We start from the raw sequence: 18981 nt of genomic DNA, 5'->3' as shown, positions 1-18981 counted from the left end.
GGACAATTTTGCATTGCAGAGAAAAAGATTTTCATTGATCTTGAAACTGAGTATTTTTACCTGTTCTGCCTAGTCCTGCATGACAATGAATAGCTACTCTCCCTTCCTGTAAGGCAAAAGTCATCACTTTTACCATATCAAGGATAGTAGTGAGAGAAGCCACTCCATAGTCCTTCCATCCAAAGTTATAAAAGTAAACTAAAAAAAAAAAGAACAATAGCATTATCATTATTGGAAGATCCTAGATAATGTCATGTATTCATATAACAAAAATATTTTGTTATATTACAAAAATAAGATTTGTAATAAAAAGAAATCTGTTCAGATTTAAGAACAAGAGTTTTGTTTCCCGTGTTTCAGAATTTCTTTGTGTGAACTCTAAAATGCCACATGTAAATTAGACAAGCTATTTCCCATAAATCCTGATATACAAGACCTATGACAAAACAAAGTGAGTTTTTCTGTGTGTGCATGTATTTGTGCACACATGGACACACGTGTGTGCACCCCCCAACACACACATACAAAACACTTAGGAACAATGTAACCTTCTGTCTAAGAAATAACATCTCTAATTCAATGGCATCTTTCTCAAACAATAGATAGTCTCATCAAAATAAAATAATAAATAAAAGTGGATATTTGTTTGTGGGGCTTGGGAGGAAGCAAAAGGCAATGAAATCTACATACATTTATTTGTACTATCTTATCAGCATGTCAACATTTTACATGAATATTGCTACGACAGTTCCAGAGTTACTATCAAATATTGCTACTCATTTACAGCAATCAGTTTCACTGAAGTTTATAACATTTACTACCACGTTTCCACACAAAACCTGTACAAGCTTTAATTCTCATTAGCTACAAGTTGTTTCCTTTAGCAAACATTGCTGAACTAGCTGCTTTTAACCTAGGATGTAGGTGGCAGAAACAGCCTGCAGCACCATGCTTTATAATTACAAGCAACAACAGCAGGAACAAACTTACTTCCCGCCTCCATGAAAGCCTCAGGAAGGTAGGTGAAACCGCTTTCTTGTTCTAGTGGATTCCCACAGCTAGCATGTTCCCCAGGACGCTGGAGGTTAATTACCGTTTTTATGCCACATCTTAGGCAAAGGGGAAAAAAGAGGCTTTACTGAACTATGCATGCATTCATAGTCACCCTCCACCTCACTGTTCCCTCTTAACTCCAAATAAAATGATACAAACAATCCAGACAAAAGCAGGAAAGGAACAAAATACTAGCTTTGCAGCCATTAAAAAACTATAGTAATTTATTAACAATATAGTCATTTTACCTTTGGAACTGCTCAATAATATTATACTTTTCAATAAGTTCTGTTGAGGGTCGAGACATGGCTAATATGTTATCTGTAATCCTGAGAGGTTGGGGTAAGAAGAAGTGAAAATTTAGGGGTTAAAATATTTTATAGTTGGTTTTCATAAATAATTTTCTAGTTAATGAACCACGACAATTTAAATAACTATGTGCTTTCAAAATCATTAAATTCCTTTTATTCCTATGCAACTGGAACACTTTACATAACAAAATGCCATTAGGGTGCCAAGAGCTTGTGATATTTAGAATGTGCGTAACACAGGATATGCATACACTTCTATATCTATCATACAAAATAAATATACATTCCATTAAAGTGTTCTTTTAACAGCTTTATAAAATGGCTTATACCATTTAAGCTTTTGGTTGGATGTTTCTATAAGTATAGCCATGTACTACTGAACTGTAGCCAGTAGGATGGATCCAGCCTCAGTTTTCTGAAAGTAAGTTCCTCTGAAATCAATGAGACAAGTTAATTGAGACTGAAATCCTATTGAAATATGTGGGACTCAGTCTAGATCCAACAAACAATTTTTTGCATTTTAAGTATGAACCCATGACCTAGAACCTTCCACATTACATTTATATAGTTCATGGATACTGCTACTTGTTATTCACACTACATTTAGCTGTTCTGCATGTATGAAAAATACTGAACCTAAACCTGTATGAAATTGGTTATTCCCCCCTGAAAGTAAGGCCTAAATACCTAAAGGCACAAGATCCTATCTGATCTTGGAAGCTAAGCAAGGTCAGCCTCCAGTTAGTACTTGGGTGGGAGACCACCAGGAAATACCAGATGCTGTAAGGCTATATTTCAGAGGAAGGAACAAGCAAAACCACCTCTGAGTAGTCCTTGCTTAAAAATACCTTACAATATTCATGGGCTCACCATATGTCAACAGGCAACTTGAAGGCACATACACACATACAATCTGACCTAAATCTTATTTACTGAGTAGTAGTTTGGATTTCTGCCTGGGCAGCTGTATCAAGGAGAGTGGGAAGACCCAGTGTTTCGTGTGGGCTACTCCTCCTATCTATCCAGAGAATTAATCCCAGGTGCAAAACAGTACAGCTTTAGATATCTAAATGCATTTTTAAAAAGAAGTCTAGAAGAAGTTAATACCAGGAAGAATAAAGCCCTTTAATAGCCTGTTCCTGGTCACTCCACCGAGCTGGGTTTTCATATTTGCAAGCCCGTCCACCGCATGCCATGGAACACTGCATAGGACCAGGAATGACATGGCGAAGACGCTCTCCAACTTTTGTGTATTTTGCCGTAGGACGCCTAGACCTTCCTGCAACACATAATTCAAAAGAAAACGATATCTGCAAAACAATTATTGGCAATCTTTTTAAAAAATCACCAAGATCATCAGAACAAAAATTGTTTTCTGTAGCATCTCTCTAATAAAATAAATGTCATAGTCAAATACTGGATCCTTTTTCTTCACATAGTGACAGTCACAAAGGTACCCAACAGGAATGCTTGAAAAATATTACATTGAACTTTTATTATGACATAAAGTGAAACACTAAAACTCAAACATTCACCTTTGCTTAGTTATAACAAAAAGACAATAGATACATTCACACAGAACAACAAAAGTCCAAATATGAGTCATATAAAGGAAATTGCCAATACTTTACTTTTTCTGTCATGGAAAGCAGCATTTAACTCCTCTGGGTTTACAGAGGAAACAGCCACCATAACTCTGTGGGTAGAAGTTGAGAGGACCTCTACAACTGAGCTTCGTCGCCTCTGAAGTATGCGGAGAAGAGGATCAGAGGAAGAATGTCTCCGGCCCTGAAAAAAGTTGCTGAAAATATTTACTGCCAAGCGCTTCCTGGGTGAACCTTGCATGATCACCCACTACTTGCAGCAGCTTAGATATGCGGTGGGATGTCAAACTGAATGAGGCATCTGACTTGCTCAGTACTGAACTTACAAAAGAGACATGCATCCTTCTGTATGATCTAATGGCTGTTCACGATAGGCTGCCCTATCTCTATGGAAACCAACAATGAACTCACTGGTGGCAGCGAAATTCTATATACATTGATTCTGTGTGGGACAAACTGTTCCACACAGGATTAGAATCACTTGAAGCAGATAATTCCCAAATGAATCAGGAATTCCCAAATAGTTTCAATATAATTTCATATGAAAAAACAGGTTTTATGGAATCCAAAGCAATGACTTTAACATCTTGAACCAGAGGCAGTTCCTTTAAAGCACACTCTGAAACTAATACCATAAAAAAACCTCTCAACCAAGGTGTCAAGAGGGACAATAAAATCTACTGCAGGACTGTAAAGAAGAAAATCAGAAATATACAGAAGTTTTAAAATGGTAAAAAGGGAAAATAACTTTTTCTATGGAAAATGATGTCACAGGCTCATTTTCTAAGCAGGGTAAGCTATCATGCAGTTTGTGTTTCATACTAGCATAAAAAGGCTTTTTAAAGTAGAAAAGTTTTCAGTCAGTCATTCACTTCCATTATATCAGCAGCAACAAATGGCACAATTCTTCTGTAAAAATCTTATCCTATGCCTTGATGAAAGCTATTAAGAAAATGTATAGCTATGACTTCAAAAGTAAAACAGAAAGATGCAGTGGTGTGGAAATTAGTCCTCATTTGAACAGAAAAACAAAGGGAGCTCTTATTACCATAAGAATAATTCAGTAATCCAAACAGGGATTTACATATCTGATTACTTCATCTACACAGTGACTTCTACATTCTGTAGTCCCAGCAAGCAAACAAAAACACATGAAAAAACGCTGCTGTTAGAACAGAGCTACCAAACAAAATCATTGATATGTCTACTGTCAAAGTAGATATATTTGTAACAAAATTTGAAACAGCTTCTTCCTTTAACTTTCAGGGCAGGCATAATTACTTTCAACCCCACTCTGGAATGGTTGCAATTCAGGAAAGCTTGGTGCAGGTATTAGACAGGGTGAAGCAAAATTGTTCTGTTACATTTCAATATAGAGTACAGTACTAATAAAGAAGAGGATATGGTCAAGCTTATTGTTTACAGTTTGATTACCTTTTGGATTTTGTGTAACAAGCACCAAAACGTTTTTGTTCATGTGTACACACAAGGTTCAAGAAGGCTTAGAACAAGGTAAGTTGTAGTTTTACTGATAGTCAAACAATGTTTATTTTATTCCACTACATTACAAATTCAACAGGAAGATTACCACATCCATCTTAAAGCATACCATAACTGTATAGCTTGCAACCATTAAGAGTGCAGTACAGTATCTGTATCTACAGTCATTCAGTTGTTGCCTAAGCTGCAAGGGGTCCAAACAAGGGGCCCACTTATTATATTCAATGGGGAAATTACTTTAGCTCAACTGGGAGCAGGAAGAGGGCTAGGGTATCAATAACTGAGATCTTAGCCCAGGGGTCGGCAACCCACGGCCCGCGGGCCGGATGCGGCCCACAGAGGCGGCAGGACCATCCCCAGTCCGGTCCTGCTGCCACCGCCTCCTCCTCCTCCTCCTCTGCCCCAGGCCGCACGGCCCTCCTCCTCCTCCACCGCGTGGAGGAGGAAGAGGAGAGCCGCGCGGCCTGGGGAAGAGGAGGCAAAGGGGGAAGCCCCGCGCCGCCCTCCCTGTGCAGGCCCGCGCCGCCCTCCCTGCCTCCCCGCATGGGCCCATGCCGCCCTCCCCGCCTCCCTGCGCGGGCTCGCGCCGCCCTCCCCACCTCCCTGCGCAGGCCTGCGCCGCCCACCTCCTTCTCCTCTGCCTCCTCCGCCCCGCCCCCAGGCCGTGTGACGCATGGAGGAAGGGAGAGGAGGAGGAAGAAGAGGAGGAGTAGGGAAGAGAAGGAGGAAGGGGAGGAGGGAGGAGAAAAAGAGGAGGAGGAGGAAGAGGAGGACAGGGGAGCAGGAGGAGGAGGTGGTGGAGGAAGAGGAGGAGGGGGGAAGAGAAGAAGGAAGAGGAGGAAGGAAGAGGTGGTGAGTGGCCAGTGGGTAAATGCCTGTACTGCAGCCATTCACTCGAAACCACAAGGTTGCGAGTTCAAGACCAGCAAAAGGGCCCAAGCTCGACTCAGGCTTGCATCCTTCCGAGGTCGCTAAAATGAGTACCCAGACTGTTGGGGGCAAATTAGCTTACTTGCTAATTAGCTTACTTGCTGTTCACCACTATGATCTCTGGAATAGCGGTATATAAATAAAACAAATTATTAATTATTATTATTAAATTTTTATTTTGGGTGCTTTTAATGCTAACAAGTTTCCCTTGCTTTGACAGTGATAGTGTGGTGGTGGTGATGATGATGATGATGATGATGATGATATGACTCAGCTTGAGAGGCATGCAGGCACTGTTTCTTAAGCCGAGCGAGTGTCACCTTCCAAAGTGTGTTTTGGGTGCTTTTAATGCTAACAAGTCTCCCTTGTTTTGACAATGATAGTGATGATGATGATGATGATGAGAGTCAGCTTGAGAGGCATGCAGGAACTGTTTCTTAAGCCGAGAGAGTGTCACCTTCCAAAGTGTGTTTTGGGTGCTTTTAATGCTAACAAGTCTCCTTTGCTTTGACAGTGATAGTGTGGTGATGATAATGATGATGATGATATGAGTCAGCTAGAGAGGCATGCAGGCACTGTTTCTTAAGCCGAGAGTGTGTCACCTTCCAAAGTGTGTTTTGGGTGCTTTTAATGCTAACAAGTCTCCTTTGCTTTGACAGTGATAGTGTGGTGATGATAATGATGTGATGATGATATGAGTCAGCTAGAGAGGCATGCAGGCACTGTTTCTTAAGCCGAAGCGTGTGTCACCTTCCAAATGTGTTTTGGGTGCTTTTAATGCTAACAAGTCTCCTTGTTTTGACAGTGTAGTGTGATGGTGATGATGATTGATTGATTGTGATGATGATATGAGTCAGCTTGAGAGGCATGGACGCACTGTTTCAGAAGCCAAGAGGTGCGACTTTCCAAAGTGCCTTTTCTTTTCTGTGTGTTTTGGTTCTTAATGGTGATATTGATATCAAGCCTATGAGGCAAGGCCAATGTAAATTGCTGTGATTTTTACAAACTCATGCACAGTGAAGAAAAACCAAAGTCCCTTGACCAAGTACACACTTCTGAGAAGTACACTTGGTGCAAGAACTGTGAAACCACCTTGACATGTTCAATATGTATAGCCATGTTAAACCATGCTAAGTGTTAAACCCAAGGGGTTTGGTTATGGAATAAGCCTCTGAAATATGCAAGAGGCCACGTTAAGTAATGCCATGTGAAATGCACAAATGTGCTGTTGTGTGTGTTTTGGAATGCAGGTTGGGGGTGTTTGGCCAGAAAGGGACCAAGGAGGAGAGGGCGGGCACATGCCTCCTCCTCCCCGCGGGGCTTTGGAGGAAGCTCCGCCCCTGCCATGGGGCTCCGCCCCAGAGGGTGGAAGCTCCGCCCCCGGCTTCGCCCCCCCCCCCGAGTTGTCTAAGGGACAGCAACCTGGTCCCCAGCTCAAAAAGGTTGCCTACCCCTGCTCTAAATCAAGGGTAAGTAAAGCATGGCAACTTCCACATACACCACTGCAGACCTTCAAATCTTACAGCCTCCTTATTTATTTATTTTTTTGGTAGTTGTTTAATTTGTGATTCAAAAACTCATTTACACTCAAGGACATACCAGGGGTCAATTTCACCATATCTTTTGACCAAGGAAGATATTTTTGATCACTGCCTGGCTGAAAAAAATCCTTGCCTTGAACTGTGAAAACAGGTAAAAACAGGCCAGATGCCCGAAAACATAGTGACATTTCTCCTGTGTTTGTGGGGGTGGGGTGGGGTGAGGGTCAGCGAAAAACATTTTTTTTACATCGCAAAAAAGTATGAGGGGCATGGCACAGAACTGCAATCCTCCCAAGTTGGCAAGGGACATGTGAAGACCCCAGACCTGGGGCTATAAATGTCATATTGTGGTGGGCCCCCTTTCTCTCTGTGCCTAATAGGACACACCTGTTTGATCAAGCCACAGCCTGCAATGACACCCAGCCTGCAAACCATTAATTTATTGTTTGAGATACCTTTCAAATCAGGATTATTTCTTTAAGCAAGTGAGATAGGATAGTATTATCTCCAGTCCTCTAGATTATTTCTTTAAGCAAGTGAGATAGGCTAGTATTATCACCAGTCCTCTAGATCAGTGGTTCTCTAATGGGATGGGACTGGGGTCTGAGAGTTGCTCGAGGTGGGGGGGGGAGACTTGGAGGCTCTGATCCCTCCTACTCCTCCTAAACCTTTTTATGTGTAAAATTCACACATCCGTTAAGTTAAATATTGAATTTGCTTAAAGAAAACTGTTTTAATTTGAACAATGTTATTTCCTTTTGTACACTGATTTTTCATGACTAAAGTAGACAAGTTCAAGGTATAATCATATGATGTCTATTCAGGATTAATATGTATTAAGTTCAACAGAACTTTCTCCCAGGCTCAGTTGTAATGGACTGGAGCCTAGAACACTCAAATTTCAGCACAAGTAAAGCATAAGATACTCTTCCAGGAGCATACTTTCATTCATATCAAAAGAAGACTGCATTTTCTAAGATACTACAAGGTAGTAGAAAGATGAATTTAGGCCATGAGCAGACGGGGCAAAAGGAGTGGGAGAGGTCGCTCCTGCCCCAATCACTCTCCATTCAGGACCATGGCGATCAGGCCCACTAAAGCCGCCCGCTGCCAGTCCACAACATACCACTGGCAAGGAGCGGCTTTTTACACTCCTTTTTGCAACCAGGTTTGGGTTGCTTTAGCCGGCCACAACATGACTTCAGCCCGATCCGGGGGCATGCGTCATCTCAATTCAATGCTCCTGGCCTGTCTGTTTCAAGCCATAGATAAGGGAGACCCAAAATCACACTTCAACTTGCAAGCCACCTTTAACTTCTTCATTTCTCATTTATAAAATTGGAGTAATAGTTTATTTAAGATCACTGCAATAACTAGAATAAAAGAAAAGCAATTCACATTTCTGTACTTTTTTAAAGTGGTTACTGTTGCCTTGAAAAATGTGTAGCATCTTCAAATCCTCAAAATATAGTAAGACCTTAGGTTTCTTTAAAAAAAATTCTGTAGCACTATTTCAAGCACTAGCACTATTTCAAATTTTCATTTAACAGATATAGTATTTAAAAGCAATTACCTGAACTCATGGCTGAAAGATATGCACTGCTCGTTACCAGAGAACGATAAGGTAATTCATTTTGCAGTAGGACTCCTGCAGCCATTGCAGTACCTGTTGAAACAGAACATTCAAAATTATGATCCTGGTTTTGTTTTGTATATCCATTGCACGTCTGCTGCAAAATAACCAGAGGAAGAATAGAACATAATGACCTACATCCAAATGTTAAACCAAAAGATTCACTTTTTCTGGCAGTATGTTTGCATAAATTTAAGAGAAAAGAGAAAACCCATCCTCTGCAAGAATCCTGGAACACTGATGGTTTCCTTAGAAATCTTTTAAGGCAGCTATGGCCTAAATACACTGTACAGTGAAGAATACTTAAGGCCATTTATTTCAGTGACTTTAAGCATGCCTCACTCTGCATTGGATTTAGGCCAGCGTCTGCTGGGTGTTAATGCTGTGAACCACCACCTGTGCTCATGTGGCTCCGTTCATTGATTGTGATTTAAAGCACTAGTTGCATGACTTAATGAGAGAAAAGAATCCTGCTGGTTTAGTTTTGTACTCCAGAATGTTCTATGTGCTTTTGTCTTTTTTAAAGTTGTGTAATTTCTGATTTCAGGTCTTGTGGAAAATTTGACAAATTCTGAAATGTACACAGACCTTGTGAGGGGAACATTTAGCTATTATTTTGCTTCATATATACTCAGAAATGCTATGTATTTTATTTTACTTAGGCAATGTTATTTACTTTCTTCTGGAGATCTACAAAGTTTTAGGTTTTGTTTAAAAAAATGCTACAGATGATTATCAGTCACCTATTCAAAATTCTGTACTATGAGTAATATTCAGCCTCTGCATACTCAGCCTCTACATTTGTCTTTGGGATGACTAACTTCTGTGGAAATCAAGAGCTCTTAAAAAACTCACTTCCACATCCACATCACAAAGTGACAGAAAACACAATTCCCCCACTCCATGTAGCCTTAAATACCTTTTATCATTTCTATGCAAAGGTCTTTCATCCTCACTCACATAACAGAGTTTTCAAAACTGCTAATCCAGACAGTCGAAATCTGATATATATATATTATACAAATATCTTGATGGGTATTAACATCTGGAAAGGTGCTGGGGTGGGGAGAGGGGACCAGGTCATTTCTTCTGATATTAAGTGCACGAAGCCTCAGGGCTAGCCATGCCATCCAGAAAGGCAATGCAATCTGCTTTAGTAGGGATAATATGGAATACACAAAGACAACAATTGTTCTTCGAATGGCCCTGCAACACTTTTTACCGGGTTAGCGCTAAAGGCAGTAGTGAGTGCCATTTGGGCTCTGCATCAGTGAGTAAAATACCATTAGCTGAAACTCTTCTGCTAGCAGCAACAGCCACTGCCACCTACACTAAAGATGAAGCCAAAATTTGGAGTGCAGAGGCCACAGCTCCATCAGTGATAAGTTATGTTCTTACATGTATAGTACTGTTAAGCTGTGAGGAGCAAGTGAAAGGAAAGAAACCCTGGACAGCTGCTGTCAGTCAGAACACAAAATACTGGAAGAGAAAGTAATAATCTATCAATGTATGTGCTCTGTGGAACACTAGATTATGAGGCCAGACTGTACCAGCTTTCAAATGAGTAATAATTGGGATTTCTAGTAGCATACACTTAGATATCTATGCCTGTAAAAGTGAAAGCAAGTTTTATGATCCCTCAAATGATTTATTTTGTTGTTACTAAAAATGTTTTCTTTTCTAAATTAAGAATTTAAATACCTATGACTGAATTTTACTAGGAAGGGGGCCATGTCAACAATTGGTTCATTACATGTTTAATACACAATTTCAACATGCATTCAATAATTACACAACAAATGTGTTATTTCAGGGCACAGACCTAATTCTGCTGCAGAGCTAATAAAGGCACATGCCTCTGGGTAGTGAGGATATTGGCCTAATCAGATCAGCAGTGTTTATCCATGTAACATGTACCTCCACTGCCATGGCAGCTAAGGAATACATCCATAATCTTGAAAGCATCATTAAATGGAAACGTGACAGGAACAAATTTTATTGCCTCATAATTGCATTCCTGTTGCCGTTTAGCAGATGTTTTGCTAAAATGTTGCTTGCTGATGTAACTAATAGGATATACTGACAAGTTTATCTGGTGTTCCTTCTCTCTCTCTCGTTCTCTCCCTCTCTCTTTCTGACTTTGGTCAAATTCTGTTATTCCTAACAGTTGACAAGTTAATTGATTCAATAGGACTCCACTACTACAAGCTGACCAACAGAAATTTAGCCAAGGTGGGATGTTAAGATATATCGCAACATATTCCATTCCTTGTTTTGTTTTTAACTACTTGGTCCAAATTTCATTGCTTAACTATAAAATTTCCATTTTAAATGGCTTGTTGGTCTAAGCATGTAATTCTCACTTAGTGGTCAGTAGGTTACAGACTAACTCCAGATTAGCCCTTGCTTCCATGACGAATGCTGCCAAGAGATCCCTAAACATTAAGGCAATAGTTTCCAAGTAGGGTCGCAAATGGTCAAGAGTACTAATTTCACAGAATTTCACTTCTTTGATAATTGCATTTCCTTCTGTATCATCATCCCTTTAGAGAACATTCTGGTACCTCCCTAAAAGGAGTGGCAAATAACAAATATAAAACACAAAGCAGAATTGCTCCAGGATGTCTTAATTTACTTCAGTATTATTTCTAGCCCTTTTTTAAGGAACAATATGATTTTATTGCACACCACTCTGTAGTGGCAGAAACTTTGTTTATAAATATTTTTAATAAAGTGAACAACAAATGGAATAGATGGTTTAACTAAGGGTGTCATTTTGCTCTATCCAAGTCAGTGAGCCTTTTGTACTGATTAAAGCAGATGTGTATCAAACAGAATCTGTATAAAGAAGCCAGGCTTGCAATGCACATATTTACATGACAAAATTGTAAAATGTTACTTATCAGCTGCTGAATGCAAGTCCTCTTCCACTCTCAATCCAATCATTTGATGAATGGAATACGGTTTTTAATGATAGACACAGCCCTGACCGTTGAACTGCACTAGGATGTTACCTGCCTAACATTCACCTATTTGCACAATTCTCCACCCACCTAGGCATAGGCACTTGGATTAGGACATAAATTTTGAAAATAAACAAGGAAAAAGGGAATAGTCAGCATAGGAAGGAAAAACACAAATCGGACAGGTCTGGCAAATTTTACCCTACAAGTTAAAAATAACTTGCTAAAACCCTAGTAAATTTAGGTAAAACCTAATAAATGAATCCACAAAGTTAAAAAGCACTCAGAACTACGACCTATGCTTATAGGCAAAACATTCCCAATTCAGGTATTCAGTTCTGTGATCAAAGATGGTTACAGTTGCTAGTTTATCTTAAGAAAAGTCACTTTTGCGGCTCATCTCAGTTATAGGGGGCCCTTGGTATCTGCAGGTTTGGTTCCAGTTCTGCCCTTCCCCCCATGGATAACAAAATCTGTGGCTGCTCAAACATTGCATTGAACACAATGGCACAGTAAAATGGTGTCCCTTACATAAAAGGGCAAATTCAAGGTTTGCTTTCTGGAATTTATATTCAAATATTTTCAATCTTTGAATTTGTGGATAAAAAATCTGTGGATCTGGAGGGCTGACTGTACTTCATCTATCATTTGTTAAAAGTTCTCCAGATTATTGTTTCTTTCGTGACTACTTGTCTTTATGAAAAACTCTATACAAGACTATTAAAGTAATTTCTGGTTAAAATTAACTCTGGCAAAAGTCTCTTTGCAGCTCTTTCATTACTTTTGCAGCGCAGAAGTCGCTGTGCTGTGTATTCCTGCATGGCAGGGGTTGGACTTAATGGCCCTTGAGGGCTTTTCCAGCCCTATGATTCCCATATAGCAGCTCCTATACAAACTATGCCAGAAAGGTGATTTACTACAAACAGCTCCAGGGATAGTATGGCCAACAAGCCCAAAATGGACCTGTTGGAGGGAACAGCACAATGGCTTGGGATTCAGTACATCCCAGGACAGGTCTTCTTCACCCAAGAAGCAACCTATTTTAGGCCATTTTGCCTGTCACAGCTCACAAATCTGGCACAGCAGGAGCCTGTTAATTGGAGTTAGTATTTTGAGGGATTTTCACTCCTAGAATAGTGAAGTGGTTTGAGTGTGTGAAAAGTGCTCTAGGAGACCAGGGTTTAAATCCCCACTCAGCAGTGGAAACTTGGGCAAGTCACACTCTTTCAATCTTAGAGAAAGGCAAAGGAAGACCTCCTCTGAATCAATCTTTTCCAGAAAAATTTGAGATAGGGTCATCATAAATCAGGGTTGAATTGATAGGACATGACAATACCATTAAAGACTCTTTTTTAACATAAAAAGGAGAAGAGAGGAAACCAGTGGCACCTTTGAGACTTATCATTTTAACATGAGAATTCATAGATTTCAATCCACTTCCTCAGATGCAATGGTGAAGTCCACCAATGTGTATGCTAAAAGCAGCCTCTAAGGTTCTGGAAGATTCCTCCTCCTTACCTCATTTTCTTTTCTTTTTATGTTGAAACAGACTAACACAATTATTTCTTTGAATAAAGTAGTATGTAAATTAAATTAGAGCCACTGTGTTAGAGTGGTTTGAGTGTTACTATGACTCTGGAGATCAGGACTGATTCCCCACTCAGCCATGGAAACCCACTGCATGACCTTGGGTGAGTCATGCACTCTCAGAGAATCACAGACAGAAATACAGTAATGGACAAAAGAAAGTCAATATACATGAAATATAACAAGGGTGAATTATGAGTGTGCAGGATGTGGAATTATGAGTGAGTGCATTATGGGTGTATAGGATCTGGAAAGGAACAAAGTCAGTAGGATCTTAAGGAGGCATCATGGTCAGAAGTGAAGTCAGTAACTGGTTTTAAAGGAGTCTAGATCAAAGCGAAACATCTGAACTGGTACAAGATAATGGAAATAAAAGATTACAATAATAGGTTATTTAATATTGCAACGAGGACAAGATTTTTGACTTTCAATATTTTGGACAGCTCCTAATGTCTAAGCATGAGTTAGTTAAGGAATCAGAGAAGGGAAAAGCAGTATGACAAGACACACATGTTGATTGCAGGGAGCAATGGAGAGAGACTGTAGGGACCAAGGTTGTAGTAGATGAGTACCGATGCTTTCACACTAGTTATGGAGAGTTACTGAGAAGATGTTGGAGGAAAATTAGCCACTCAAACTTGTTTTAGTTACACCAATTCAATTGTCAGCCCATGAGTTAATCCTGAGGGAAATCTCACAGACTCTCAGTCCTGGAATATGTGAAAATACCACTATGCTTGTGCTTTGCATTAATGAATCTGGTTTCCGTTGAATTAGTTGTCACTTACATTACCAGACCTGTAGCTAGGAAATATTAGCTCTGTAAGCAAAAAAAAAGAGGGGGGGGGGGGGGGGGTTAATGGCTTAGTGGTTAAAGGTTGGTAGTTTGAGGCCCAAGTGCCACATGATGGGGTGAGCTCCTGTCACTAGTTTCAGCTTCTCCCAACCTAGCAGTTCGAAAGCATGCAAATGCAAGTAGATAAATACCACTTTGGTGGGAAGGTAATAGCATTCAGTGCAGTCATGCTGGCCACAAGGCCATGGAGGGTTTGGATAATGCTGGCTCTATGGCTTAGTAACGGTAATGAGCACCACTCCCTACAATCGGTCAAAACTTGACAGTCATGTCAAGGGGAAACCTTTACCTTTATACAAGAATACCAATATCCCTGTCACCAAACATTTTAAACACTTAAATTTGAAACCTCAATGGCATCACTGAGACTAGGAAGGGACGAAATTACCTGGAAAATAATCACCTTCTGAACATGACAGTGTATTGCTGGAATATGTTAATCTTTTGGGGTTAAATTCAATTGTTAGTTATAGCTTAAGTAGATGCACTACAATGGGACTGGAAATGCTCAGAAAAATTAGGGGGTAAAGTAACTATCAGCCCCATTTACTTAATGAAAGTTACCTTGTTACTTTAAGAACAGAAATGTATTATGAATAACTTGGCTTGGCATAAAAGTATCATGTTTTATATAGTGAAGGGTTTTTTTCTTAAAGAAAATTTTTAAAAATTGAATATGCTTATTTATTACAATTGAAGCAACAAGGTTCTGAACTACAGGAGCTGGCAAAAACCCCCCAATAAAAACAGAAGTCATCAACACTAGCAAAACCATATATATATATATATATATATATATATATATATATATATTTGTGTGTGTGTACAGAAAGACCGAGAGAGCATGCACACACTCACTCTAGTCCTCTATACAGTGGTACCTCGGGATACGAATTACCCAGCTTACGAATTTTTCGGGATACGAATAAATCCCATAGGGATTTATTGTTTCGGGTTACGAACGTTTTTTCGGGTTACGAAAAAACGCCAGCGCTGTTTTAAATGGAGCCGCGGCAGAGCCGCGGCTTTTTTTCCCATTAGCGCCTATGGCAATTCGGGTTACGAAGGTTTTTCGGGTTACGAAATTAGCCGCGGAACGAATTAATTTCGTAACCCGAGGGAGCACTGTACTATCAAATTGTCATGAAGCACTAATTTCCATAAAAAGAACTGACAAAAAGACCAGGAATTGCAATAAGGTTACATAGTCTTACATAAAAGTTTACCTGCTACATAGCTTTTAAAAATAATGTAGTAGGAGGAATAATGTAGATTATCCTGTCTTAAATATTTTATTCTTCATTCTAAAAGAGAATATTCTGTAGCCCATTTCCCTCCAATTTTTCCAGAAAAATGAGCTGAGGGGGGCAGAATAGGCGAAAGCATTTATATTTTCCTTTAAAAAATTTCTAGGCCTTCACTTCTGTATATTTACATGGAAATGAAGACAAGAGGCTAAAGAAAGGAGAAAGTTAAGGAGATGAGGTTGTAAGTGAAGGAATATAATTGAAAGTAACATAGCAAGAGTTCTTAGTTGAGCATGTGAAAAATGGGGCTTTAAAAATTCAAGCAGCTATTTCCTACTACCTCAAGACCAAGAAAAAGATAGGAGTATGAAATTTGAATCACATTCTTCAGCTTCACTTTGCTAAAGTTTTTAGTGTAGGCTTCTAACTTAAATTAAACATATACAAAATACTTAACATTTGCCTACTTTTAACACACACAAAAAAAGTTTTAAAATGTGACAAAAACTTTCCCTAAATTTTCCTCAAAATAAAATCTGAAAAGTAATAAACACTATTAGTCACACACAGACACAAGAAATGGCATCCAACCCCCAACCCCCCAAAAGTAACATTATCAATACTGTAATGCCATTACTTTTAAGATGCTCCCTTTGGACTCTGTCCAGGAGTAAGGGATTTTTCAGGGAGAATTGGTCTCTGCCGCCAGAAAGAATTAACTAAAAAGCCCCCAAGCAGAACATTACAGAGTACTTCTGAGTTGATTGATCCCACAAATCCATACAAGTGCCACTGTTGGAAATAACAGATGATTATACACCAGTTAGCAGCATCTCACATTAGCCAAATGGGAAGTTCCATTCTACAATGCTCCCTGTCTGCTGCATAAGTTAGTTTAAATTTATTGCTTATCAATTCATGTGTCCACTAGGTTAGAATATAAATGGAACTTCCTACTTCCTTTTCTTAGCTAACAGTTATGGTGCTACACTTGTCAGAGATTGCCATGTCTCCAACAGCAATACTGAAACACAGAAGTGACACAAAAGCCACTACATTCTGTTTTGTATATGTGAATTTTTAGAGCCCACCACAAAAACAAATTGAACTGTGTACAAAATTGCTATTTTTAAGGATTATGTACTTATTTTTTTAAAAAAACAACAACAACAAACATCCCACTCACAGTATAAACCCTGACTTACAATGCAAGAATCTAAGTGAATTGTATGAGAGGTACAAAAACCACAGAAAAAGGTTCTTAAGTTTAAGAGTAAGGAAAACCTGAAATGGACAGGTTGCTTACCTGTAACAGTATTTCTTCGAGTGGTCATCTGCGAATACATACAAATGGGTTTCACTGCACCTGCGCAGTGCTGCTCAGAACCTACTGGAATCACTGGGCAGAGTTAACTCTGCAACATATTGAAACTTTTTGGCGGTAACTCCGCCCACCCGTTATAAGGCCCCTGCCTTCCCGCTCTTTTCCCCAGTTCCGCAATTTTTCCGCCAAGCAGGCGATGGAAAGAGCCAATGTGAGCAGGACACTGAGGGGACGGACGGGTGGGATTTGTATGTATTCGCAGATGACCACTCGAAGAAATACTGTTACAGGTAAGCAACCTGTCCTTCTTCTTCGTGGTCTCTGCAAATCATACAAATGGGTTTAGACTGACAAGCTAAGGTATGCGGCAGAGGGAGTGTCCTGAAACCAAAGCTATGGTGAACCAAAGGTATATTTATTATACAATAAACACCTTGAACCATAAAAAGCGTCAGTCTTTTTTGTTCATGGAAGGTAAACATAGCAACAACATTGCTAGACCTGAGTAGGGAACAAGAGGTCATGCAAGACCGGTCCCATGACCAACCGACATAGAACAGAATGTAAACAGTGTCAACTGTACATAAATCAACACACAACCATCAGTAGTGCAATCAATGCAACCCTGAAACCAACACAGCCCTCCCGAAAGCTGCGTCTCGGATGGCCCTGGTGTCCAACCTATAATGCTTGATAAAAGTCAGAGGTTGGGACCACAGACGGCAGCCTTGCAGACATCCTCCAAGGGGATCCCCGACAGGAATGCAGAGGATGCTGCCATTGACCTTGTGGAATGGGACCGAACCCTGCCAGGGAGAGGCTTGCCTAACAGTTCATAGCAGAGGTGGATGGTACCAGCCACCCATTTGGACAACCTCTGCGCAGAGGCAACCCTTTCTTCGGTTCCGAGTAGCATTGGAAAAGTCTCTCGGACCGACTGGAGGCAGCAGTTCTGTCCAGGTAAAATGCCAATGCTCTCCTGACATCAAGAGAGTGTAGGCGTCGCTCCTCATCCGACGTCGGGTTGGATGCGAGAGTGGGTAACACAATGTCCTGGCACATGTGGAAAGCAGACACAACCTTCGGCAAGAAGGTGATGTCCGTACGGAGGACCACCTTGTCCTTGTGGAACCTCAAGAATGGCTGGTCCCTCCGTAAAGCACAGAGTTCGCCCGCACGGCGGGCAGAGGTGATGGCCACAAGAAAGGCGGTTTTCCAAGTCAATAGTCTCAAGTCCGCCGTGGTCATCGGTTCAAAGGGCTTGGATTGGAGGGCGGACAGTACCGACTCCAAACTCCAAGCCGGCGTTGGTACCGACACAGGAGGATAAAGGTTGGCACAACCCTTCAGGAACCCCTTCACCAAGGGGTCTTTGAAGAAAGAAACCCTCCCCCCGAACTGGTATTTGGCACAGATGGCAGACAGGTAGCATTTGATGGATGTGAGGGACAGCCCTCCATCCAAAAGTGCCATCAAAAACTCCAGCACCACTGGAGTGGACACCTGTGCAGGAGACAAGACCTTTTGGTCAAGGAAGAGGCAAAATCTCCTCCATTTCAGGGCATAAGAGCGCTGGGTGGAAGGCTTCCTCACAGCCAGGATCACCGTCCTCACTGCCTCCGGCAGGGCAGTCAGGGCTGAATTCTCCAGGCTACCAGCGGCAGGCTCTCGATGTCCGGGTGGAGAATCCGTCTGTCCTGGATCGACAGCAGGTCCGGGCGCGGGTCGAGGCGGAGGAAGCATCTCCTGGAGAGGTGGAGAAGGGATGCGAACCATGGCTGTCTCGGCCACCACGGGGTGACCAGGATCGCATGCGAGCGGTCTGTTGTCATCTTGGACACCACCCTGATGATGAGAGGGAACGGAGGGAAGGCGTAGAGGAGCTCCCCCGTCCAGAGGAAAGCGAATGCGTTTCCGAGGGATCCGTCGAATCGCTTCCTGGAGCAGAACTGGTGACAGTGGCTGTTCCACCTGGTCGCGAAGAGGTCGATCCGGGAGGTTCCTCACCAATCGAAGAGGTCGCTGACCGTCTCGGGATGGAGCCTCCACTCGTGGCACACCGATGGAGATCTGCTGAGGCGGTCTGCCAACTCGTTGTCCTTCCCGGGAAGATGAATTGCCTGGAGGAGGACTCATCTCTGGATGCACCAGTCCCAGATGCGGAGCGTGAGGTCGAGCAGGGTCTTGGATCTGGTACCACCTTGCTTGTTGATGTAATACATCACGGTGGTGTTGTCTGTCCTCAGGAGGACCACCTTTCCTGTGACAGCGAACCCGAACGCCCTCAAGGCCTTTTCCACTGCGAGCATCTCCAAGGCGTTGATGTGGAGGAGCTTGTCTTGTGCGGACCACCTGTCTTTGACGACTAGGTCGAGCAGGTGGGCACCCCATCCCTCCAGGGATGCATCGGTTGTCAGAGTCAGTTGTGCCTG

At 41.3% G+C, this 18981-nt stretch overlaps 1 protein-coding gene across 2 annotated transcripts in view; it reads right to left on the bottom strand.

The window, feature by feature from the left end:
- The window catches only part of PTPDC1 (protein tyrosine phosphatase domain containing 1), a 42457-nt gene that overhangs the window by 10230 nt on the left and 13246 nt on the right, over positions 1-18981 (bottom strand). Inside the window, exons 3-7 of one of the 2 annotated variants that reach the window (XM_042454458.1) lie at positions 8513-8606; positions 2472-2643; positions 1302-1382; positions 991-1109; positions 61-198 (exon numbers count right to left, since the gene is read on the bottom strand). In XM_042454458.1, coding sequence (XP_042310392.1) covers positions 61-198; positions 991-1109; positions 1302-1382; positions 2472-2643; positions 8513-8597 — 595 coding nt within the window. In that variant the 5' untranslated portion in view covers positions 8598-8606. Of the gene's footprint in view, positions 1-60; positions 199-990; positions 1110-1301; positions 1383-2471; positions 2644-2995; positions 3497-8512; positions 8607-18981 lie in introns of those variants that run through there. The other variant, XM_042454457.1, reaches the window with a different exon arrangement.

Source organism: Sceloporus undulatus, chromosome 2 (assembly GCF_019175285.1).
Source record: "Sceloporus undulatus isolate JIND9_A2432 ecotype Alabama chromosome 2, SceUnd_v1.1, whole genome shotgun sequence".
Lineage (NCBI taxonomy): Eukaryota > Metazoa > Chordata > Lepidosauria > Squamata > Phrynosomatidae > Sceloporus > Sceloporus undulatus.
The sequence above is the reverse complement of the archived record's forward strand: the minus strand, read 5'-3'. Positions and strand labels throughout refer to the sequence as shown.